The 24221-nt window shown below is 42.4% G+C and overlaps 11 protein-coding genes across 11 annotated transcripts; 3 read left to right on the top strand and 8 right to left on the bottom strand.

The window, feature by feature from the left end:
* Nucleotides 1-225: 225 nt before the first annotated feature.
* Nucleotides 226-3096, bottom strand: NHA1 (Nha1p; the record flags this gene model as incomplete). Its single annotated transcript, XM_003682439.1, has 1 exon — nt 226-3096. One exon carries the CDS (start codon nt 3094-3096, stop codon nt 226-228), a length of 2871 nt encoding a protein of 956 aa, XP_003682487.1.
* A 265-nt stretch (nt 3097-3361) lies between these two features.
* SAC3 (Sac3p) lies at nt 3362-7075 on the bottom strand (the record flags this gene model as incomplete). The annotated part of the gene is made up of 1 exon (XM_003682438.1): nt 3362-7075. The coding sequence occupies one exon, from the start codon at nt 7073-7075 to the stop codon at nt 3362-3364; it is 3714 nt and encodes a 1237-aa protein (XP_003682486.1).
* A 97-nt stretch (nt 7076-7172) lies between these two features.
* On the bottom strand, nt 7173-8141 carry RKM5 (S-adenosylmethionine-dependent methyltransferase; the record flags this gene model as incomplete). The annotated part of the gene is made up of 1 exon (XM_003682437.1): nt 7173-8141. One exon carries the CDS (start codon nt 8139-8141, stop codon nt 7173-7175), a length of 969 nt encoding a protein of 322 aa, XP_003682485.1.
* Nucleotides 8142-8213: 72 nt separating this feature from the next.
* HOM2 (aspartate-semialdehyde dehydrogenase) lies at nt 8214-9296 on the bottom strand (the record flags this gene model as incomplete). The annotated part of the gene is made up of 1 exon (XM_003682436.1): nt 8214-9296. The coding sequence occupies one exon, from the start codon at nt 9294-9296 to the stop codon at nt 8214-8216; it is 1083 nt and encodes a 360-aa protein (XP_003682484.1).
* A 129-nt stretch (nt 9297-9425) lies between these two features.
* RPA14 (DNA-directed RNA polymerase I subunit RPA14) lies at nt 9426-9689 on the bottom strand (the record flags this gene model as incomplete). Its single annotated transcript, XM_003682435.1, has 1 exon — nt 9426-9689. The coding sequence occupies one exon, from the start codon at nt 9687-9689 to the stop codon at nt 9426-9428; it is 264 nt and encodes an 87-aa protein (XP_003682483.1).
* Nucleotides 9690-11624: 1935 nt separating this feature from the next.
* CPR1 (peptidylprolyl isomerase CPR1) lies at nt 11625-12113 on the top strand (the record flags this gene model as incomplete). The annotated part of the gene is made up of 1 exon (XM_003682434.1): nt 11625-12113. The coding sequence occupies one exon, from the start codon at nt 11625-11627 to the stop codon at nt 12111-12113; it is 489 nt and encodes a 162-aa protein (XP_003682482.1).
* Nucleotides 12114-12292: 179 nt separating this feature from the next.
* Nucleotides 12293-13378, top strand: ENT5 (Ent5p; the record flags this gene model as incomplete). Its single annotated transcript, XM_003682433.1, has 1 exon — nt 12293-13378. The coding sequence occupies one exon, from the start codon at nt 12293-12295 to the stop codon at nt 13376-13378; it is 1086 nt and encodes a 361-aa protein (XP_003682481.1).
* Nucleotides 13379-13411: 33 nt separating this feature from the next.
* On the bottom strand, nt 13412-14173 carry GIR2 (Gir2p; the record flags this gene model as incomplete). Its single annotated transcript, XM_003682432.1, has 1 exon — nt 13412-14173. One exon carries the CDS (start codon nt 14171-14173, stop codon nt 13412-13414), a length of 762 nt encoding a protein of 253 aa, XP_003682480.1.
* A 340-nt stretch (nt 14174-14513) lies between these two features.
* Nucleotides 14514-15251, top strand: CTH1 (putative mRNA-binding protein CTH1; the record flags this gene model as incomplete). Its single annotated transcript, XM_003682431.1, has 1 exon — nt 14514-15251. The coding sequence occupies one exon, from the start codon at nt 14514-14516 to the stop codon at nt 15249-15251; it is 738 nt and encodes a 245-aa protein (XP_003682479.1).
* A 56-nt stretch (nt 15252-15307) lies between these two features.
* On the bottom strand, nt 15308-22456 carry NUM1 (Num1p; the record flags this gene model as incomplete). The annotated part of the gene is made up of 1 exon (XM_003682430.1): nt 15308-22456. One exon carries the CDS (start codon nt 22454-22456, stop codon nt 15308-15310), a length of 7149 nt encoding a protein of 2382 aa, XP_003682478.1.
* A 192-nt stretch (nt 22457-22648) lies between these two features.
* SLX4 (Slx4p) lies at nt 22649-24190 on the bottom strand (the record flags this gene model as incomplete). The annotated part of the gene is made up of 1 exon (XM_003682429.1): nt 22649-24190. One exon carries the CDS (start codon nt 24188-24190, stop codon nt 22649-22651), a length of 1542 nt encoding a protein of 513 aa, XP_003682477.1.
* Nucleotides 24191-24221: the final 31 nt, after the last annotated feature.

Genomic DNA, 24221 nt, shown 5'->3' with positions numbered 1-24221 from the left:
GTGAGAAATCTATCTCGTCAGCTGAATGAACTTCTTAATGATATATTATTGTTACCGGCTTTCATCAATATGAGAGTTCTTCTTTGCGTTAATCATTCTGTATTGGTGTTTGTGAGATTTGGTACTTTAAAGGCATCGCTGAATGCGCATCGAGCGATGGGATGAGATGAAAGAATAAAATTACAAAACCTTGCCAAATACATATGAAGTGGTATTATATAACGTCTATTTGAGATGGAAAGTTTTTCCGATTGTGCTCTTCATCTTTTTGGCGGCGCTAGGTCCTGTGTTGGGTTGAGTTTCAGAAGGGGTAGGAGGTTCCTCTTCATCGTCCTCGTTTCTTGGTGCCGAAACATGACCTAACGCGTTCAGGCGTCTCTCTCTTTCTATTGCGGTTTCGGGCTCCTGATCGCTATCTCTCGCTACCATTTCTTGGTCAGAGTCATAACTTCCAAGATCATCAGATAGCTCGGAATCATCCGTTACATCGGTGTCGTCCCGACTGTTGTATGATTCTTCGTCCTCATCTTCATCTGTTTCTTCATCTTCTTCTCTCAAGTCTTCGTCTGATCGGTTTGAACGTCTAGGAGCTGGTGTGAGATTTCTTACCATCTTCTTCAGTTCTTCTGTTTGACTTTGATTGTTTTCATTGCTGTAAGTAGAGCTTGGTTGCTTCATTTTCAGACCAACGGCAGAAAGAGCCTTGGAGACAACACTTTGGCTTCTTGGCCTTGTGGCCTTCTTGTCTCTGTGGGTATTAATCTTGTAACGACGCAACACTTCGCCATCTTCATCCTCAATAATTAACATGTTATCCATCTTGTAAGCATAGTACTTCTTGTTTCTGTCTGCATCCACCAACGAGTGCATATTCACAAAACTAGTCGGTGAAATGACGTTCTTGATGGATTGTAAACTATGAGTAGATTTGTGGCTCATCATCTTGGAAACTTTACTACCAATACTTTCTTCGTCATCCTTCGGTGGTCTGTGAAATTCAGCTTGATCGATAATTTCACCATCCTTATTCTCAACGATAAGCTTGTTTCTCTCAGCATAGGCAATATGAGCCTCTTGTTCACGTTCTTGAAGTTTTCTCTTTCTTTCAGATGACGTTAATGAGCTTTCATCATCAGAATCTCTTTGACCTTCAACGTCGGTTGGAGACTCACCAGCAGGAGTCTTATGAGACTCGCTTCGGACCATTTCAAGTTCCGAATTCTCTGTGTTTGCTGCCAGACTGTCAAGCCCTTTGATTATATGAGCAGTGTCACGAGGGTTTAACACATCGACAGCTTCATCACCTCTAAACTCAGGAGTTTCTTGAGTATGGTCGCTGGAACTAGGCTGTTCTGTCGAGTTATCCATCTTTTCTTTTGAGTCTTCTTCTTCTTCACTTTCCTTTGCTTTCCTATCGGAGGTTCCTAACGCAAATGTTGCCGCATTGGCTTCCTTTTCTCTTTGTAGTCTCTCTCTACCCAGGTCATTAAGCTCATCATCGTAGCCCTCTTGATGATTCTTAGATAGCGCACGGAAAAGTTCATGTCTTCTCTTTCTTCTATGCTTTCTTCTCTTCATTCCGCCAGCAGGTCTTGCAGGAATTCCGCTTGTCTCCACATTAGGATCACCATGAGGTGCTTCAGTATCCACTCTCTGTAAGGAAAAAGAACGCCCGCTTTTGTCCAACGAAGGCAGTCTTTGCATCCACGAACTCTTACCGTTACCATTACTCGTTTGAGTAGTAAAAGTCTTGGTCAAGGTTATTGTGTTCAAATGACGCCCTAATGTGATTATCGCCACGGAAGAGCCATGAACAATAATGGAAGTTACAATGAAGAAACAGACGATGGGCCAAATGCATGAAATTAATTGCCATTCGGGAGAGCCTACCTCAGGCAACTGGTTTAGAGGTGTCTCTTCATGCGAAACGTAACTCTCCAATTCAGCTCTAGCCAAAATGGCAGCAAAGATAGCACCAACACCAATAGGACCAAAATGTCCAACGAAAACGGCTTCTCTCCAGGATTTGATATCGGGAATGAATGGTTTCAGAATTAACACTGCTGGAATTCTTCTCAAAAAGATAACGATGATCGCAAGGATAATCAAACGCCAGATGTTAACTCCAATAGTTCCATTGTTGAATTGTTCCCAAGGAATAATGGCGCCAAAATAAATGAAATATGCATAGTTTAGTAACAAGTCTATCACTGTCGAGACCTTACTCTCGTGAGTCTTTGTCGAAAACCAACCATCCCACGCAAAAGCGGTTCCTGCGGCGAACGACACTAGCAAGTCATCGACACCGAGGATTGAACCGAAACCGGCGCACATAAATGCCAGCACGACGTAAAATGCCAAGAACGATTCACGATCAATAATATTCTTCTCCTCTGCAAACTTGATCCCCCTTCTTCCCAAGTAACCAATAACACTACCCAGAATACAACCAAAGATACATTCATAAAGAATGGTCACGCAAATCCAGTCTTTAACAATCAATCCAGCGTTTCCAGGATGTAGCACCAAGTTCAACGAAAGAAAAATGAAAGGGAAAGCCATACCATCGTTGCAACCAGATTCGGCAGACAAAAGATTTCTTAAATGGCCCGGAACTCTCTGCGCAAACTTACCAGAGACAACTGACTGTGCCAAGATTGGATCTGTAGCTGTCACACAGGCAGCAACTAACAAACTTGCCGAGAAACTTAAGTGAGGTATAATAATCCACAGAAACAAACCAATAATCAACCAACCAGATGTCATCACAGGAAGCAACAACATCGTCACTGACCACCAGTGCTTCAACATATATTTTCTCGGTAGTTCCACAGCTACTGCAAAGATTTGCAGACACAGCACAACACGAGTGATCTCCAATGTAATCGAATCTGAATGACCCCATGATAGTGGATTAAACCAGTTAAGACAGTGTGGACCCACAATAAGTCCAAAGATACCTGCCACAGTAGATTCACCGATATACAGCTGTTCCTTAACATACAAAGAAACCAACGAGAAAACCGAAGAGAATACCCCTACACATGCGTACGCAATATGAGCTTTGGAGACCTCCAGCTGCTCCCAAACGGCCATGCTTCGATGATGCTAGCTTAATATGTCACTATCTTCCTCTTACAGTCATAAAGTGAAGCTCAAACAACCACTAGACACGTATCTTTCAGATTCGTTCAGCTCTTCTAGCTGGACGGGTTTAAAGTTCTCTCATGCAGGGCCCGTCTCTTTTTTGCGTCAAGCAGAAAAAAATTTCTAAGACTAGTGGCAGGGTAACTCCAGGATTCAAAAGATATATTGTATATACAAGATATAAGTGATAGATAGTGGCCTGCAATGGTGCTGTTTAGCTGTTGTTGACCTTCTTCTTCACGGAGTCTATCAGGGCCTTGAGCTCCACCAGACTTTCCGGGATGTCGCGGCGATGCGTGGTCGTTGCAAGGGAGGGCGATCCGTTCGAGGTAGTGGAATTGATTGGAGTGCGGAAAAGAGCAGGTTCTCGGATTATCATCGGGCGCTCGAATGATGTGTTGGAGCCGGTTGAGGTGTCGGGAGCATTGGTTAGTAGAGAAGTGGTGGCTGTGGCGGATTGTTCGGGGACATTGTTGCAGTGAGTTGGAGTGCCAGGTGCTAGAGACCGTTGGTAACGAGTCGAATGTGGATCTCGTCTGAACTTGGTTGCTAAATGTGAGGTAATTGCAGGGGAAGACGAACTTATGCATCTCTTGGCTAGTGGGGTCTTAAAATTATTTTCTTTTGCCTTGGAAAGCAGAACTGGTAATTTTCTCTTATTGCCCTTAGGAGAGGCAGCAATGTGGTGCTTTAAGTGAGCATAAGTGTTTTTATCGTCTAGCTCCTTTTCATGCTTGCTCTGTTCTTGTTCAAGTAGCTTTTTCATCTTTGTGTCGATGTCCTTCGTAGCATCGGGAAGACCTTTCTGACCGCAGATTCCGGCTAAAGAGCGGCGCTTGAGGATACTGGAGTTGTACTTACCTCGATCTGTTAATTTGAACTTATATCTATGGGACACAAGCTCCAAGCCTTTTTGCAACTCTTTGTGTGGTGCATTACCGTTGATGTTTATGATACTGAGGTTCTCGATTACGCTATTGAAGCTCTTTGAGATTCGATTTAGCTTCAGGTATTTGCAAATGGTCGAATCATCTAGTGGCGTCTCCGTGGATTCCCAGTATAGGATTACCAAATCGAAACATAAATTGGTGTTTAGTGAGATTCCGGTTACCAGCTTGATCAGCTCCTCACCATCCTGCTGTAGTTTCATCTCCAAATCAAAAATATCAGAATCAGTTACCCCCGTATTGAAGACAAGCAGCTGTACATTATCGAAATTAGCTGGATCATAATTCGAATCGATACAACTTATCGTCATTTCGAGGCTTGTGCCTTTCAATATAACGGGAGAATTCTTCTTGCAAATATCGAACTTGTTCATCACCCAACTGTTAGAAACAGATGACCAATTTTTCCCATAAATGAACACATCGGCCTTCGAAATGCTACCAGATTTTTGGCATTTTTTATCGAGCTCATTGAAAAAAATCTTTTTCAAATCGAATGGCTCCCATGCATCTTTTTTTCTCTCATTCAGAGTTGAAAACTTGTTAGTTTCATCAGCCACGGGTGAATAGGTCATTTCCTTCCTCGCTGACAATGATAGTATGAATGACATGTTGCTACTTCTTGGGGTCGTCATCAATTTGGATTTTTTACAGTTTGGGACCCCCAGTAACCGTGCAACATCCTTTATCTCTGATTTTCTCTTCTTCTCCAGTTCTCTTTTTTCGTGTATAGATTTGTATGCGGCCCTCCATTTTGACCATTTTTGATTCTCTATTTTTTTGTTGTGAAAGACGTCTGCTTTCGATTCCAGATAAATTTGGTATAGCTTTTCATGTAAAAAGGCTTGGTATAGACCTTGTGCCAGAGATTCGATCTCAACTTTTCTCTTGCTATCTTTCTGCAAAAATTCTTGGATAATCTTTGATATCTCTTCATGAACAACATTTTTAACAAGTTCACTTGCCAATTCCTTGGAAACCTCATTGCGACTTCTTTGTCTCTTGGCTTTGAGCTCGATCTTCCTCTTTTCTTCCTCGAGTTTCTTTTCGCTCTCATAGTCAGATTTCCTATTGTTTACAGCATCTAACTGAGTATGAGTCTGTCCTGTAGGAAGGCCATTTTCGACTTTGGTGAAAGACCTGCTGCTTTCGTTGTTGAAAATTGGCTCGTTATGCTGTGGTATAGATGGTTTGGGGACTGAATTCAATTTATTTGCCGTTGGAAAAGAAATGCTATTGAGTGTATCGTTTGGTCGTGCTATTGGTATGAAACCAACTTCCTCCTCAGGTCTTGAGCTTTTCTTCTGAATACTGGCTTCGACCATAGGCTTTGTTTGGGACATTGTTAATGAATTTCGGTCATTCAATATAACGTTATTCTTACTGTCCTCTTTACCGGAATTTATGAGCTCTGGATACGAGCTGCGATTGAGCATTTCATCCACGCACCTGAGGTATGCATGCTTCAATGGCCGTTTTTCCATAAGTTTATGCGAGTGGTGTGTCAATGATTTCAATTCGACCCCTTCCCCTGTCATGGTTATCGAATAGTAATCGCAAAAGCCCTCGAGTTCTTGCTGGTCATTAAAAAGAAACTCATCTATCAAGTACTTGAAAGATATAGGCTTATGTCTCTTGTTAACAGAATGAGACAATGCTTTAAAGGCGTAAAATCTGACTTCATTGACGTAGAGTTCAAGGAAGGAACTCAGTAAGAACGGCAACTTTCCTGATTTGATCAGTTGGAAAAAACGTCCGTAGAAATTCAGACAGTTTTCTGTTCTCATATAGCCTCTTTCATTGAAATTGGAATTTGATATTATTCTTCTAAAACAAAGTGCCATTTGAACTTTTTCATTTTGAAAGATATTTTGTGGTAATTCTTGGATGTTCTTGTCATATGCAGGATCTCTTATTTTACTGAGCAATGCATAGGCTCTAAACTCTGCTTCATTGGGGCATTCACCGCCGGCGGCCCTAACCTCGTCGTATATCTCGGAAAGTGTTATCAGAGATTTGTGCAATTGTTCGAGTTCCTGTTGTAATGAAAAATCTCCTTTACTCTTTCCCATTATATGAATTATGAGTAAATGGATACGGACGATACGCTCATTACAATCGACGGCCTCAGGACCAGAATAATTTTGATATGTAAAGTCTTGTCGTATGGATCTCATTCTGTCCCACAAGAAACCCTCGCTTTCGGGCAGTGTGTCTAGCAGATTATCAATGATGTAATCGAGTGTTTGTGATAGAATATGAGGTGGCCTAACATCAGAAGGTAATGGTGGAGCTGCCGCTGCTGCGGGACGAGCAAAGACTTTCAAAGCTTTTAGTCTAGAAGCTTTTTTTTCATTCGTAGCTTCTCTTTCATAGGAGAAAACGGTATGTTCGACATTCCTTCGAGATCTTTCAAAGACAGGACACATATCCTGGCAAGTACCTTGGAAGGAAATCGCTTCAGTAAGATCCTTGGCGGAGTCAGCCTTATCAACCAAGCCTTTGTTTTCCATCATCTTTCTTTCCATATCTCTCATCTTCCTCAATGTTTCGTACAGTTCCGTTATATCATCGATGCTATCCTCCAACTGCAGCATCTTTTGCTGGTTGGCCTTATCCCATGAATCCTGGACGAACTTTCTCTGCTCCAACTGAGGATGTTGTCCGATCAAGAATCTAGGCAATTCTCGACGCTTATGCTTTAAATGGGTGAATCCAAGCCTTTCGGGATTAGCTACCAGTGGGCCAGCAGTCGAATATGTCTTGTCGCCGTTTACACCTTTTCGCAGTCGCTTAGAATCCGTCATATTGTTGGATTGAAGTGTCTTCGTCTTATTCTGACCAGCAATTAGGCTGCTCTTATTGTTTATATTAAAGTTGGGAGTACCATTAGAAAAGGGAAGGAAGTTAGGAGAGCTACTATTCTGGAGAAAGTTGAAGCCAGTAGGAGGAGGTACTTGAGTACCAAAGGATGTTTCCATAGACACAGCGAGTGCTTGTTTCCTTTGTGTTATTCTTTGAGAGCTGAGTTGTTGTTACTCTTTTTTCAATATTTTAGAAAACCTTCGGTTTCACAAATTACATGAAATATAGACTAAATCTTGAACTATCAAGCGAATCGCTCTGTATATAGCTGAACGGCAGATCAAACTCTAGGACTGCTTTTTCAAGGAATTCTGTGACCACCTCTTGAGCTCTTAAATGTATGCCAACGAGACAATGGGTATTGTATTTTTTTATTTGATAAAATTTCAAGAGTAGGCTCAGGGTCCTCAAGAATGGATCAATCAAGTAATCATTATAGATCACATCCATGGCAACAATATAAACTGTAGAGCATTTTGCTAGTGGCTGCAGTTCAGCAGGGGTTGTAGAATGGGATAGATGGAATTTTTCCCAATCCAAAGGCATCGTCTCCAAGTTTACCGCAGGTTCATCGTCATCAAATTGTGGTTCGAAACCCAATGTCTTTGACACACAACGTCTCTTGTTCAATTGCAATAGATTATTTTTTATGTTTGATTGCATTCTATTGATAAGACTTCTTTGATCAGTACAAATGTATGTGCCGACGTAGTTTCCAAGAACCACTGGCATGATGCCAGCTGTTCCACCACCTAACTCCAAAATGCCCGTCGAAGGTTTCAGCATACCGTAGATGACATTAGCATCAACAATACCACCTTGTCTAAACGAAATAGCCTGCGGATCGTAGAGTAGCCATTTTAAAAAGAATGGAGTAGTGGACCACAGTACGTAGCCGGTAGTAGAGTTACTGTTGTCACGATTCGAATGAAGAGAAGTTATGGATTGTTCGACTGTGAGATTGTACCTGTCATCGAGTATCGTAGGCGGTAGCTTCTTCTTTGTCCTCTTCTTTGAAGTTCTCGGTGGTGGCTCTATATCGATGGATATATCTGACCGAGTCCTATCAAAGATACCCAAATCTTGCTTCAAAGATTCGGTCCTGGAAGCCAACTCGATATAACGCTCACAGATATGCTCATGAATCAAATCTTCGCCAAGCCTTTGCAATTTTAATGTCATCCTGATGTTTTTAAATAGTGAAAGTTAGATCTGACGAACTAATTGATAATTACATAAATCTAACTACAAAGTTTAGATCAACTTCTTGGCCAAAAGTATTTCTGCGATCAAGATACCGGCACCAGCAGCACCAATAACGGTGTTATGGGATAGCACAACCATCTTGAAATCTAGCACTGGGTCTTCTCTGACTCTACCGACAGAGACACCGTAACCAGCGTCTCTGTTCCTGTCCAAACGAGGTTGTGGTCTGTCATTCTGCTCTAGCAAATGGATAGTCTGCTTTGGAGCAGAGTGGCAACCTAACTTGTAGGCGTCACAGACGTACTCACGCAAACATTGCTTGACATCTTCCAAAGCTGGAGCAGGTCTGTTCTTGAATCTCAAAGAGATACATTCGGTGTGACCATCAGAAACAGCGACTCTGTTACATTGAGCAGAGACCTTGATCTCTTCTGGAGACAAGAGATCAATTTGAGAACGGTCCTGAGAAATTTTACCAAGAATTTTTTTAGTCTCCCATTCCATCTTGTCTTCTTCACCGCCAATGTAAGGAATGATGTTATCCAAAATATCAATACCTGGAACACCTGGAGAAAAACCTGCACCAGAGATAGCTTGCAACGTAGTAGTGGTCAATGCATCAATAGGACCAAATTTTTCAACCAATGGTTTCAAAGGTGCAACCAAACCAGCTGTTGAACAGTTAGAGATACAAACGATAAATCCACGTTTTCCAGATTTTTCAATTTTGGCAGAGATCAAATCCAAATGCTCAGGATTCACAATAGGAACCACTAGTGGAACATCGCTCTCTCTTCTATAGTTCTTAGCATTGGACACAACAGCCAAACCAGCTTCAACGAATTTTTTTTCAATGGCACCAGCATAGTCAGCATCAAGACCAGAAAAGACGATATCACACTCAGAAAATTGGTCGGCTTTACACTCAGAAACCACGATATCAGTTGCGAATTCAGGCAACAAATCGGTCTGTTTCCAGTTCACAGCATCAATGTATTTCTTGCCCGCAGATCTATGAGAAGCACCCAAAACGCGCAATTCAAAATCAGGATGATCAGCCAAAAGCAGAATGAACCTTTGACCGACAGAGCCTGTGGCTCCCAATACACCAGCGATCTTCTTAGCAGCCATTGTCGACCGCTATAAAAGAGATGACTCACGAGAATAGTAATAAGCAGCGCCTGCTTGTTCTTATAATTTTTCACTCTGTCGCCGCGCACGACACGATTTAACTATTAGTCATTATATAGAGATCGATGATTACTGCTTGGATCCTTCGTCTAAAACGGTTGGCGGTAGGCCCTGACAGTCTCTTTGAATCCGCTTGAGCTGTGAAAGGGCGCTGGTGAGATGAACATCAGCGTCTGCATCTGCACCGACGGTCAATTGAGCTTCTTTGTCTGCGACAAAAGTGTCGAGAAACTTGAGCACTTGATCGCGGTCTACATGCTCAGGTTGACCAACATGGACCACCACGGGGGAATCGAGCGTAGTGGAGATTGTTCTCCTACTGGTTTTCAACATCTGTTGCGCTGCTTTAAGTGAGTGAAGAGTGATGAGATGAGCTTTGAGTTTTTCATTTTTTTCAATGAAAAACTCACGCACCGCTGTGTCAGACGCACCGTTTCCGCCATTCACGACCTGCCATTAAATGCTTACAACAAGCCTTGAGCATCATGCTACATTAAAACATCCAGTCGGAATTAACTTACGCTAGTATCAACGGAAGCGGCTTATTATAACGCATTTTGACTGATGGGAATATGTCGCTTTAAAACGATCTCATTGTTCCAGTACTTTTGTGAACCGAGTCTTCTTGTACTTGTCTTTTGAAAGGTAATCATACTCATCCAGCCATTGTTCCCGCGGCTCTAGTCTCTTTTTGGCTCGTAGTAGGATATCCGGATTTTTTGACCGTCACTACTAAGCGGCAAGTTCAATGGGTCTTTGATGGCGCCTGGGAATGTTTGACCACAGAATACCACGAGTCAGATGTAATCCTCATCCCGATATGGTTTGTTTAAGTATGAGATGAGTCTTTTAAAAATCAATGGGATCGGACAAGTTCATAAGAAATGGTCCTCCTTTTAAACTTGCCTACACAGTCGTAAGAAAGAGTAAGGTCATAGTGTGTGTGTCACCCAAATCAATTGCATATTTCGGTCAACAACCAGTAGCAACGCTAATATACTACTCGCGCATAAAATAGTTTTTCCATACATTGTGAAGATTCGAATAAAGATCATACTCAATATTATAAGACAACGTATCCATCTATCTAGGAACTGGCATGTTTACTCCTTCGAAATTTTCAGCATATCAAAATGACTTGGAGCCAGTTGAGCCCTCTTCTCAAAACAACCAATACCTTGACACACAAATGGCGCAGGTATGTAGACGAATTCCATTGGTTATTTCTCTATCAGTGGTAGCATATTGCGTCGTGATGATGCACTTTCAGAGGAAGCAAACACCCACTGGGGGCGAATCTAAAGCTCCGATGAAGAGAGCTCGCTGGTCTAAGAGTCAATGGTTAGTCTATGGATGGCTTGCAATCGCTGGCGCGGCGCTTGTTGTCGGAAGCTCGCGACCTTTCTCACTTTCGTGAAATTGTCAAGTGCAACAAATCATTGCTTCTGGATCTACGATTGTTCTTAGCCACCGTTATTTGTCATACCAATAAGCGATACTACAAACTATGATTAGACGAAGATCGTCAATTCCAGACTGAACAAATACGAAAATACCCAGTGGATTATAAAGCGCATCAAGCTTGTCTGCTACTACTACTTCAACATTATCATAGACCATCTTACAATGTGTCATGAAGCGGTTTTTTTTTTCAAATCGAACTCAACAGACATAAAGAGGTGGATTCCCTACTAGATATGCTAGTTCCTGAATAACAACGAAAAATACAAGATGAAAAAAAAAAACACTGCAATTCCAACCATTGTACATTTAATATGAAGCAACAAGGATTTATACCATATTCAAAAGCATACACACAATTTGACGATCAAACATCTATTTTTACCCTTCCATTTCTACTACTACGTCGACTACCCATGAAAAGGGCCACTGCAATGATCAGCCATTCATGTTAGGATACAAAGACATCACAACAACACGCTTCAGTACTACTATACTATACTTGGCTGGCTAGCCCTCACCAGTAGACGATTTAAGCGGTTTAAGGGGTTGGTCTACTCAACTGCCGCTCGTATAATCTGATGCCTCGTATAGCGCACTCCCCTGAAACTTATGACGTCACAAGAAAAACGGTCACGTGAGAACCACGTGACCGCTTTTAGGCCCTGTGCCGGGTGACAGATCCCTTCTTTCCACAACGTTCCACGTTTACCTCGTCTCGACTATATAAAGAGACTTTGCATTCGCTCCCTGCCGCTAGTTTCCTACCCATTGGCTATCCCTACCAACTCAAAAATCACATCTATCATGTCCAAGGTATACTTCGACGTCGAGGCTGAGGGCCAACCATTGGGTCGTATCATTTTCAAACTTTACAACGACGTGGTTCCAAAGACCGCCGAGAACTTCCGTGCTCTATGTACCGGTGAAAAGGGTTTCGGCTACGCCGGCTCCCCTTTCCACCGTGTCATCCCAGACTTCATGTTGCAAGGTGGTGATTTCACCGCTGGTAACGGTACTGGTGGTAAGTCCATCTACGGTGGCAAGTTCCCAGATGAGAACTTCACTCGCCGTCACGACCGTCCAGGTCTATTGTCCATGGCTAACGCTGGTCCAAACACCAACGGTTCTCAATTCTTCATTACTACTGTGCCATGTCCTTGGTTGGACGGCAAGCACGTGGTCTTTGGTGAAGTTACCGATGGCTACGATGTTGTCAAGAAGGTTGAGAGTCTAGGGTCCGGTTCCGGTGCTACCAGAGCTAAGATCTCTGTTGCCAAGTCTGGTGAATTGTAAGTGGGAACTTTTATAGTATAACTAACTACATATTATAACTATGCTTGTTTGTTCACGTGATCTTTCTACAATTTTTCACCTCTTTAACTAACAATATCATAATATATATATCTCTAACTATCTCCTTCTTCTAATTCAAGTAGGGTGTTGAGGACCAAGATTGACTATTGCTGTGTGATATGGACTCGTTATCGAAGAAGATTCAAAATTTGGGTATCCATGATATTCGTAATGCTGCTCGTTTTGCACAGAACATGATTGTTCAGTATGAACCGTACCAGATCGATATTCGTAGAGCTACAAATACGGATGCTTGGGGTCCAACACCGAAACATCTGGAGAAAGTTTTGAGAAATAGGTACCAGGTTCCTCTTTATCTCTTGACCGAATATACTTTGAAGAGACTGGTGGATCATGTTGCGACAAGACCGAAAAATCTGTATGAAAAAGCTAGAAAAGATTATGTTAACTACGGGAGTGAATGGCGTGTTGTTCTCAAGTGTTTGGTCGTAATTGAGTTTTTGTTGCTCAACGTTGCCGATGGCGATGAGTTGAACCAGGTTCGTAGTTGTTTGGTAACTCATAAGCACTTGCTTTCGCGTGAAGTGGCACAATACCGTGTGGCGATGTCGAACGATGGTAAGATGGAAGTTCATGAACGTGGGATCCGCAAGAAATGTGAGAATATTCTTCAATTGCTAGATGATACTCAGTATTTGAAGAAAGAACGTCGTGCTCATGCGAAGAATAATTTGAAAATAAGACAACAGGCAGAGTCATCTCTTTACAACGCAAACCCAATTGATACATCCGCAATGAGTTCGGAATACTTGGATAGTGATGAGGGTGTTGAAGAAGAGGAACCGCATCGTAGGCGTTCGCAATTGGATCAACAGAGAAGACAAAGAAGAGATATCTTGAGGGAAAGGATTAAGAATACAGAGATTCAAAGAAAGAAACAACAGCAACAACAGGATTTGCCTGATCTGATCGATTTCGATGCAGAACCGGCTCAAGGACAGGAAGACGAAGATGAAGATGAAGATGACGATGACGATGACGATGAATTTGGCGATTTTCAAGCGGGCGACGATTCACAGGCGATTGCCGCCGCAGCACCACCACCAAAGCCGAAGCAGCAGGATCTTGATCTGCTCAATTGGGATGCTCCAGTAAACGCACAAGCTCAAACGCCGGCGCAAGCGCAAGCGCCAAAACAGGATGCTTTCGCAGACCTGTTCTCACAATCCAAATCACTCATATGATCAGTGTACATAGGTTTGTAGTATATAAATATTCTATATTACAGTCTTCTTTAACGTATCTGCTAGCGACGCATCGTCCTCTTCATCATCCATATCGCCCGCCAGGCCACGTTCAAAGATCACACGACCAGTCATCTTACCATGATGTGCGTCCAACCGCCTCTTTTCGTCTCTCTGGTCGATTCCCAACTCTTTACGAAACTTTTCTCTCCACTGCAAGTACGATTCACGAGTCACTTTTGTACCACGAAACTTCTTTTGCTCTTCTCTCTCACGAGCTTGCAGTTCCAACTCGTGTTGTTTCTCCAACGAAGCCAATTGATCAACAAACCATGTCTCACACAAGTCTTTTACAGATGAGATCAACGTAAAGCACATCTGCATCCCCAAGAGCATATCATTTTCGATCTGTTCTTCCAAGAGTACTTGCAACTCGGGTAAATAACTGTCAAAATTTATCTGATCGGGCAAACTCTGAAATTTACTACTCACTCTATTCCCATGCTCATCGAATTCAGGTTCTTCCTCGTCCCCATCGTCCTCTTCTTGTTGCCCTTCTTCAATTGCCTCCAATTCTATCATAGGTGCTTCTTCAGGGTACTTTTCAGGCAAACGGAAATCTATGCACACAGTATGCTCCTTGTTTAATGTAGTGGGATCTTCCAATTGCGGTTCCAATTTGACGTCCACTTTGAAATGAACTTCAGGGTATGTCTTAGTAATTACAGTCAGTTCATCGGGGTAAATTGATTCAAGCACTTCCAACTCCTGCTCCTGCTCACCGGTATAGTCCATTGCAACTCAATCCAGCAGCTTTTACACCTCTTGAGTCCTAGTTAGTAGTGCTTCTTACAATAAAATTTCAATAGAGTCGTTAGGGCTGAAACCTCGAAATTAGGGCTAAATTTTTCAAAACTGGAAGCCTCTTTTTTTTGGGTGCATATCACTTTTAAAGTTCTCGAACTGGCTGCTAAAAGACTCGATTGACAGTCAAGATACACCCGAATGGCTGAGTAGTGCACCCTCTGGCGCCCAGTTTACATTCCTTACTGTTATCTTGTAATTGTATATATATATACGTTGTAGGTAGGGTTGGTATGTTACAGGGTGAATTGCAAGAGGACATGACGCAAGAATGAATTATCATAATATGTCTACTGGTAGTGTATCGACTGGAACTTCATCATTTTTTCCTAGTGATGGAGACAATTATGATTATAGGATTAGGGAAATTGAAGAGTACTATGTCAAGACTCTGTTAAATGATGATGATGATAATGGTGATGATGAAGAAGATCCTGTGGGAAGCGAGGCTTCAAGTGTAAATTCTTCTCCAAAACAGCAACATTATCAGCCATTGGATTGTTTTAAACCATCGGTGCAGGACACCGGTGTTTTGCCCTCGAGGAATAGTCATCCGCTTGAAGTGGATATCAATGCCAATATAATGCCCAGCTTAGATGCTTTGCCTTTGACTACTGAAAATTTACAAAGATTAACTATCAGTGGTACTCCTCTTAAGAGTTCTCCACAAATTCAAGTGACTACTAGAGCACCTGAGGATTCACGGCAACAATTAAACAAAGAGCTGTACAAGACAGAGCTTTGTGAATCGTTCACCACAAAAGGTCACTGCAAATATGGGAACAAGTGCCAATTCGCTCATGGGCTGCAAGAACTGAAAATTAAGCCAAGGGCAACAAATTTTAGGACTAAACCATGTATTAACTGGAGTAAATTGGGGTATTGTCCTTATGGTAAGAGATGTTGTTTTAAACATGGTGATGATCAGGATATCAAGGTTTATACACAAGCCAGGAAGCCTAAGAATTTACATGCAAATGTTAAGGCATTACAAAAAATTACCTGGTGATTGGTAGTTATTATTTATTTTAAGTATAAGTTTATACGCAAATGGAAAATATGGTATTATTTCCTTCTGATAGGCATAGAGGCAGATTTGGGCACTTTGAATCTCATGGATCTCCTTGAACTTGAAAGCCTTTGGCTGGTACTTTTGGCGTTCTCTCCTGGTAAGGGAAAGATCTTACCTGAGTACATCGTGTCGCTTGGATCATCAGCGATATCTTCCAAGTTGATCCCTTCCATATTTCTCTGAATCAAATACCGTAAAGAGTTGTACCAAATATTATGCCTTTGCCTTGTGGGGCACGTTATCTTGACAGTCTTCTTATCACTTGTAATTATAATACTCTTGTGGTACAACCCTGCTGGGTATGGATTTGTATCAACTATACTTTCAACTGCTAGTATAGCTGCGCATTTGGTTTTATGACTAGATGGATTGGCCATTATCGGATTGCTGGTAGACCAGTACAGGGTTAAAGTGTAGGGATGAATCCAAAAGAATCTCTCATGACGTGAGTTCGATCCAAATTGACCCAAATATGGGTAGTACTTGTACAGATATTCACCAATGACGGTTTGTGTTAATGCCGGTATAATACTTGGTTCACTTAGTGACGCAACAGTGGCCAGCGAGATTGCTCCCATCGAGCCCGTTCTTCCCATCGAACTGACGATACTGTCATTGCGAGTTATGAGCGAAGCATTCCTCGAGTGTTTAGCACCAACAATCGATGCATGCATAGGTGAGCTGGGCTTTGATGCAGGCAAAGGTGAACTGGGCTTTGGTACAGGCAACGGTGCCTTGGGCTTCGACCCATGGGATGATGACTTGGACTTTCTGTATGTTTTGTAGTGTACAGCTTCAAGCGAATCATTCCTAGCCACATATCCCATTGACTCTAATCTCGACTTTTGTATGTTGAATCTAGGACTACCGATCGAGGGTGGCTGTTGGAGACCTTCTACTTCTCTTGTCGCAGCTAGGGCGTCAACCTTAGAACGGTCTTCTTCCTGAAGATCAAGCATCCTTTCCTTGCTCAATAATTCATCAAAGTAATAATCGGGCAGTACGACGACTTGCTCATTTACACTAGGCTTAACTGCAGAAGGGGAGCCCAAGACATTTTCCGGAGCGCGAAATAGCCCAAGCTCATATGCAATTACTTTCAGTTCAGCCAAAGTGTGCTGACCGACGTCAGGGCTCTTCTTCGAGCCTGCATCAGAATTTTGTGAAACCTTGCCTGGTGTTTTCAGCTCTTCAGCATTTCTACTTTCAGGAATTCCATTCAATTGATCATATTCTGATTTTGAGATACAAACCATATTGTGCTCAAGTGCCTGTTCTATTATTTCTTCTTCCTTCAGTGTTGGATGGCTCAACTCATCTTTGATCTGGTCGAATTGATCCTTATCGATCAAAACTAAACCGAACCCGGAAGCTATATCCGTTATGTCATTCACAGACAACTCACTGAGTAGTTTTTTATGCTTATGATCTTCGCCACTATTCGTGTTGTCAAGCAGTTTCTGATACTCATCCTGCTCTAAAACAGCAAGACCTAGCGAACGACCTCTCGTCAATAGATCTTCCTTAGAACACATTTCTCCCATTGAGTCTGGGGTTGCCTTTCCCTGATCATCGTTCCGAGGTGTGACAATTAAACCGTAGCTTGGTGCCATTTGCTCAATCATTTCCCTAGTCACTGGGCTTTCCTCCGACTCGGCTTTCATCGTTAACTCTTCGAAACGCTCAGCGGTGACAGCAACGAAGCCAAGATTACGAGCCTTCGCAACGATATTTTCCTTCGTGAGACGTTCATTTGCTAATTCATCCTCTATGTGTTTGATATGCTCATTGGGCAAGGCCTTTAGACCAAACTCTGCTGCTAGCTTCTGAATACGCGACGCATCTAAATTGCTCTTGTCAAGCAAATCATCGTACTCATTCTTTGTGATAACCACAAGGCCTAGTTCAGTGGCGTTGAGTTCCAACTTTTCTCTAGTGGGTGGAGAATTTTTGAACGCTTGGTACTCTTCATACTCTGACTTTGGCAAGAGGACTAGATCCATTTTTTCAGCCCGTCTTTTCAAATCTTCTTCATCTAATTCGCTTTCGTCATTTTCAGAATCGCTGCAGCCAACACTTGAGACAGTGTTTTCACCCAACTCAGGCACTTCTTGCTCAGCTTGCACATCATTTGCAACTAAGTGGTACCCCAGACCGCTTGCCTTGATTTGCACATCCTCAAGATCGACATGCCCTTCTGCATTGGAGGCACGCACAGTTGAGGCAACAGAGGCCGCATCAGAACCATCATCATTAATATTGTCTTCTAGAGCATCAGTAAATTGCGAAGAAGTCGTCGTCGTGGAAACAGTAGGATAGCGCAAAAGGCTATTTACGCTTTGCGCCGCATCCACATATTCCGATCCTTGCGTGGAGAAAGACTCAACCGTCATGTAAGAAGACTGATCATCAAACCCTAAAACCTCACCCTTGTTACTCTCCAGCGATTTCCGGCGCCGTGGCGTTGGAGATTCAAGATCGCATAGACCAAGAGGGACTAGTTTCATATCGAACCTTGCAGCATATTCTTCCAGATTATCGTAATCCATTGAGTTGCTGCTTGTCTTCTTCTTCAGTAGGGTCCTGTACTCCTCGAGAGGCAAGACTGCCAATGAGAATGTTTTAGCACCATTGTAGATATCTGCCTTACTTAGAACATGTTCTTGCTGGTTATCCTTAAGTCTCTTATACTCTTCGCTCGATAACTTAACAAATCCAAGAGTTTTTGTAGGCTCATAGAGTTTATCTGAGTGATCGTTTTGATCGCGTATTACCTGTTCAAAATATTGCTTACTTGCTAGTACTTTGGAAGATGGAGAAGGAGTAGCCGAGCCAGATTTTGTTTTAGCCTCTTTCAGCAGATTATTGTACTTTTCAGAAGGGATGGCGATGAGATCGAGTTTTTCTGCTTGCCTTTCGACGTCACGCTTAGTTGGACTGTTGACTTGTGAAACCAATGAGACATACTCTACCCTCGAAACTAATTTCAAGCCTTTCTGCTCTGCACTTTTTTCCATTGATTCTTTCGAAGGACAGTCTGCCTCGGCGCTCAGTAAATCGTATTGCTCCCGTAAGACCACTACAGATGCGTGTCGAGAGGCGAGAGATTGTATCGTCTCAATATCAGGAATTTGGGTCAACTCTTCATACTTTTCGCAAGGTATAGCAACCATATTAAATGCCGTGCAGATATCAATCACTTCTTTTTTGCTTATCTTATTTACACTAGCGTGCAACAGAGAATCGTAGGCATCTCTTTTCAACAGAACGAAAGAACCACTTTCGACCATGGAATTAAAATTATGAATCACATCACTTGCCTCTCTTGCCACGTCCTTGCCATAAACTAAAACACAATCGTGTTTTCTTGCAAGCTCTGAGATTCTTTCGACGGATGGCGACTCGGCCTGTTCATTCAGGGCTTGGTATTTCGCAGATTCTATTGTCACAAAGCCCAGAGTCTGTAAAGTCTTCTCCATTTTTTCATATGAAGGACTCTCGGCTTGATCTTTAATACTTAACAACTCCTCTTGGGGAATAACCACGAGATCCAGAACAGTAGCCTTTTCCTCTAAATATTCCCGTGGTGGCGACGCAAGAAGAGCAAGATCCTTCTCGTACTCTGCCTCTCCCACGAGCTTCATATTAAAATTTGCAGCATGCTGGGCAAGGAAGTCCTGTGGAGGATTTTTCAATTGCTGCTGCTGTCTCTCAAATACTGTTTTATCTATTAGCATTTTTCCGGTTGAAAGTGCCTTCTCGGAAAGGTATTCCTCGGTGGGCATGTTATAGTTTTCTCGCAGAGAATCATACTCATCACGAGGCAGTGACTGGTAACCGAATTTGCTTAGCTTCCTTTGTAGATCGCGCAAGGCGGGGTTATTCGCTTGTTCATAGAGCCTAGAGTACTCATCCTTCCCAAGCATAGTCAATCCCAAGCCACTGCAGGAGGCCTCAAGCTCATCACTGGTCGGCGCAGCTATCTTGCGCTGTAGCTCATCTAGTATCTTTTCTTCGATCAAGCACTTCCCAGCTTCTGCTGCTTTGTCTGACAGATATGACAAGCTGGGGTGCCCAATTTGTTTATCCTTGGAAGTCTTCTCTTCTGAGCTTATCAATTCTCTCCCATAAAACTGTGCGTTTTGCTCGAGGAATTTCAGAGAGGGTGAATCAAAAGTATGTTGCAACTCATCCAAGCGCTTTTGATCAACAAGCGAAAAACCTAAGATCAAAGCCTTCTCGCGTAAATAGTCCACGCTGGGCTTCTCGAGATTGTTTAAAATGTGCTGATATTCATTTCTTGGGATAATAGTATGGCCCAGTTTGTCGCAGTGATCCTTTAATATATCTAATCCTGGCGATTCAAGCTGATTCTTTATATCTTCATGCTTATCTTGAGTCATCAAAACATATCCGCGTGTTTTCAGTACTGAAATACAATCATCTTCTGAATGGAGTTGCCTCTCACCGTTACTCTTCAGTTTTTCATATTCCTCAAAAGCAATTGGCTTCAAGCCGTACTTCGAACACAAAGCAACGGTCTCCTCTCTTGTTGCTCTGTCGGTGACAGGCTTGTTAATAAAATCATAATGTTCACTTGGTGCCGCAACGTAGCCAAGTGCCTGCAGTCTCGTTTTAATTTCTGGCAAACCAACTTTACCAATTGTACTACTCTTGAGATGGTTGAGATCTGGAAGAGGGACGGGTACAAAACCAAACGCCTTGACAGCTGCAAGCAGGGAGGCTTTATCTTTTCCCTTCTCCTCTAATTCCCTCTTTTCCTTTTCACTGATAAGAAGTAAATTCAACCTTTTAGCCTTTTCGGAAAGAAACTGCTTAGACGGATTATCAGATATGGCCCTCAGGCGCTCAAAATCTAGAGATGGAACGATCACATAACCCAGTTTCTCTGCCATAGAAGCGACCTCATCTCTTCTGGGATTTAAAGTCTTTCTTAGTAACTCTTCATAGCAATTCTTTTCGACTAGGCTGTAACCCTTGAAGCTTGCTTTCTCTTTCAGATAACTTAAGTCAGGTTCAGATTTATTTTTTAACAGAGAACTGTAAGCTTCGCTTTCAACCAATTCGTAGTTCTTCTCTTTAGCTTTAGCAGAGAGAAACTCCACATCAGGGCATTTTATAGTAGAACTCAATGTTTCATAGTCGTCCACCTTGACCACACAATAACCTTCAGCCCCAGCCTTGTTGATCAAAAACTCTATTGTAGGTTTTTCCGAGAGATTAACCAAGTTAGCATGCTCTTCTGATGATACAATTTTGCATTGAATGGCGTTTGCCTTACCTTCAAGATATTCGGAGGATGGGTTTTCGAGCTTCTTTTTGAGTTCTTCATATTCCGTACTTTGAATCAATGTATAGCCTTGAAGAATGGCTTTCTCTTCCAAAAATTCCTTTGTCGGATGATTGTAACAAGAATCAAGTTTATTAAACTTCGTTTTGTCCAGCAATACCGCGTTCTGTTTCTCCGACATCCATGACAGTAATTCTTCAGTGATTTTATCGCTTTTTTCAATAGTACTCTTTAAGAAGGTGATGGGAGGATTTGAAACAGTCTTCTGCATCTCATCAAAAGTTTTATCCTCCACTATTGTATAACCAAGAGATTTAGCTTTTGTCTCGATCATAGCACGATCTGGTGTTTTGTAGCTCCTGAATTCATCATTTGAAATAGCAACGTAGTTCAGCGAGTTCAATTTAGTTTCCAACTCTTTCAAAGTAGGATGCTCTAAAGAATCGAGGAGGTTTTCATGGTCTGATTCAGATAGCACTCTGTAACCCTCTTTTTCTAGCTTCTCAACAATTTGTGCGTGTGGTGGATTCATGATGGAGTCATATTCCTCTGATCCTATCACAAGTTTCCCTGTATCCGCTAATTTGGATTCTAAGTAAGCCTGAAGTTTGTCTTGTATTTCTTTATGATTAACCTCTGGGATGACTTCGTAACCCGTGGCTGTCAAAAGATCAATCATATTCCCAATATTCGAGTCCTGAATAGGATTCTTCGAAGATGCTTGATCATTGGGCAAGGCAACTATATTGGTCTCCTCCACTGCCTGAACAATTTGGTCCCTGGAATCAGAGGTCTTTAATTCCTCTGTTCGTATGCTTTCTAATGCATCGTTCGTTAGGATGACCATATTGTGACGCTTGGCGTAATCCTCAACATCGCTGAAAGAAAGGTCATCACTCATATAGCCCCCATCTGGGCCTGCATCCATAGTATCACTTAGTTCTTCTTCGGAGTCTTCATGCTCTGTCGCTTGCCGGCTATTCCTTGATTGTCTATGAACCTCTGGAACCTTACGCCTTAATTTACGAATTGTTTGACGCGCATGTTTAATTTCTTTATTCAACGCATCGAACTCTATGGGCTGCATAACCTTAAGTTTCTTGAATTCGCCTATTTGATCATTTAGCTCGTGGTTCTTCAAATGAAGAGCATCATTCTCATCGTTGAGATCTGACACATGTCTTTTCAGATCTGCAACTTCCGACGCAAGTTGTTTCTTCTTAGACTCCAACTGATTTTCCAGGTTTGTGCGTTGCAACTCAGCTACTTCGAGATCTGCCTTCAATTTTCGTGCCGACTCGGTTTCATGCTTTAGATCTCGCTTGTTCTTACTTAGCTTATCTTTTTGAGCCTTGAACTCAATAGACAAATTCTGTAACTTATCCTCTAGCCCCCAGTTTACGTCTCGTAGAGATTGCAATTCTTTTGCAGCTAATTGGTGCGAGTTTTCCAGCTTTTGGTTGCTTTCCTTCAAATCCTCGTAACTCTGCTTGATAGTCTTGAACTTCCTAGCCTTCCTTTCATTATCCGCTTGTAACCTACGACATTCGACAAGTAAGTTTTCACTCAATCCCATCACAAAGTTCATATCCTGACTGTTATTGGACGTTAGCAAACCATTATGGGATGAACTACCGGCAAACATAGGCATAGAATTTGTTCTCTCACTTCTACTCAAAACATTGGAAAATAAAGGCTGGTTCCGTTTATTATTTGCAGATGCGCTGGAGCTGCCACTCTCATTCATCTTCCTCTTGGTCTCATCACTAACTTGCTTATGCATATTTTCCAGCTGTGTCAACAGCGACTCCCTCTTGTTGGGATGTGACATCGCAGCTTCACTAGTAACTTAAGTCAGCCAGCACTTTATAGGCGCTTATAAGAGTTGAAGCAGTTTTGGAATCAGGCTAAGGGACTTTCTTAGAGGATTGTTTATGTTTGGAAGGAAATATATCGTAGTAACTAAGTACGACCAGACCCCAGTATATAAACTAGCCGCCGAGGTCTATTCAGTTATATAGTATTAGCTATTAGTTAGACATATTCCTTGCAAGTCGGCCCATGTACGTATTGTCACCTCATCGATTTGATCAACGAACGGATTTGCCTTTATTAGTTTGGCTAGTAGGTCCTCGACAGATATGGGCTGAAACGTGTATATGCGTTCCAATAGGCTAGGACACGCTTGGACGAGCGTGGTCAAATTCTCGTAGATAAGCTGTCGTTGTTCTAGCTCTGTTACTGAGCTGTCTAATACTTGCGAAGCTGCTTCTAGTGAAGCGATCATTTGGGATTTGGACCTTGAAGGTTTCAGACCTATGATCTTGATGCTCTGTCGCAGCTTTTGAGCCGACTGTGTAGCTAGCTTTGAGACCTCCTTGATAGGAGATCGCACCTTGGGTTGTAAGTAAAAAGTGCACTGATCGAGATCTTCGACTTCCGTATCGAGCACCCCGCCATTTTCCTCTGCAATATCGAACTTGCTCGAAAGCTTCTCTTTGAGCAACGCCACTTGTCGCCTGGGTAACTTCACCGTAAGGCACTTGGCCGGATCTGCACAAGGTGGTTGGAACCTGACTGTTGAGGTTCTAGTTGCCGGAACCTGAACTAGTGGTGTGTCCGCATCTTTCAACGGCGATATTAGACTCTTTACCACTTTAAAAGACTCTTGGGTCAGATCTATAATCTCATCTGGTGGAGTAGTCCTCGGAGTATAGAATTGTGTTTCAACATGATCGCTTATCGGTATCACAATACTCGCATCGTCTGTACTATCCGGTATCGTGGAGTCATCATTCTCGTCATCCTCGGGCTCAACAATACTTTTGTCACTCATTACTTGCGACAGTGTCAGTACGTTAACTTCATGATTCCCCGCAGCCTTCCCTATAGGCACGGGCTCCAGGACAGAATCATCACCTTCTGGAGGTTGCTGAGAAGCTGACCACAGGTCACACCCAACTTCGCCATATATATGGTGAAAAACTTGCTTCATTTCACTAGCTCCACTCTGCGGAAATCTCTTTAGAATCTTTTGATGAATATATCCCCATTCCTCCGCGTTATACGTATCGTATTGAGAGTGGCCTCTAACACTTGTCTTCTTCCTTTGAGAATTAATCATATCCTTTACTTTTTTATGCTTTCCCGACAACTGTTTCAATAATTTTCCACCTTTCGAATCCCCATACTCATCAATGTTCTTATGCTTTCGCTTCTGAGTAGGTTTCTTCCTCTTAATTCCATGTGCCTTCTTTGATTCCCCTGGTTCTTCATCCTCGTATTTAAACCGCTTCAACAGACCCTTCACAGACTCTTCCTGTTCCACATCATCCAACCTACTCTGAACCTGAGTACTCACAAACACTGATTCTGGAGGAGAAGAAAACCCCATCTCTTCCGGCACCTGAGTATCAGCCACATTTCGTTGCTCCAAGTTATCATCTTCATTCTCTAGCTCGCCTACCAGTTGCAAATTCCTCCTAGCCCGTCTCAAATCCATCCCTACAACATCGAAAGGCTCCATTTGAATCAGTATCCGTACTGATAACAATAGTATACTCATAGTAGATCGTAGTTACTGCTAGCGCCCCATG

The sequence above is a fragment of the Torulaspora delbrueckii genome, chromosome 6 (assembly GCF_000243375.1).
Source record: "Torulaspora delbrueckii CBS 1146 chromosome 6, complete genome".
NCBI classification, from domain to species: Eukaryota; Fungi; Ascomycota; class Saccharomycetes; order Saccharomycetales; family Saccharomycetaceae; genus Torulaspora; species Torulaspora delbrueckii.
Note: the sequence above shows the minus strand (reverse complement) of the source record. Positions and strands in the feature narration are given on the sequence as shown.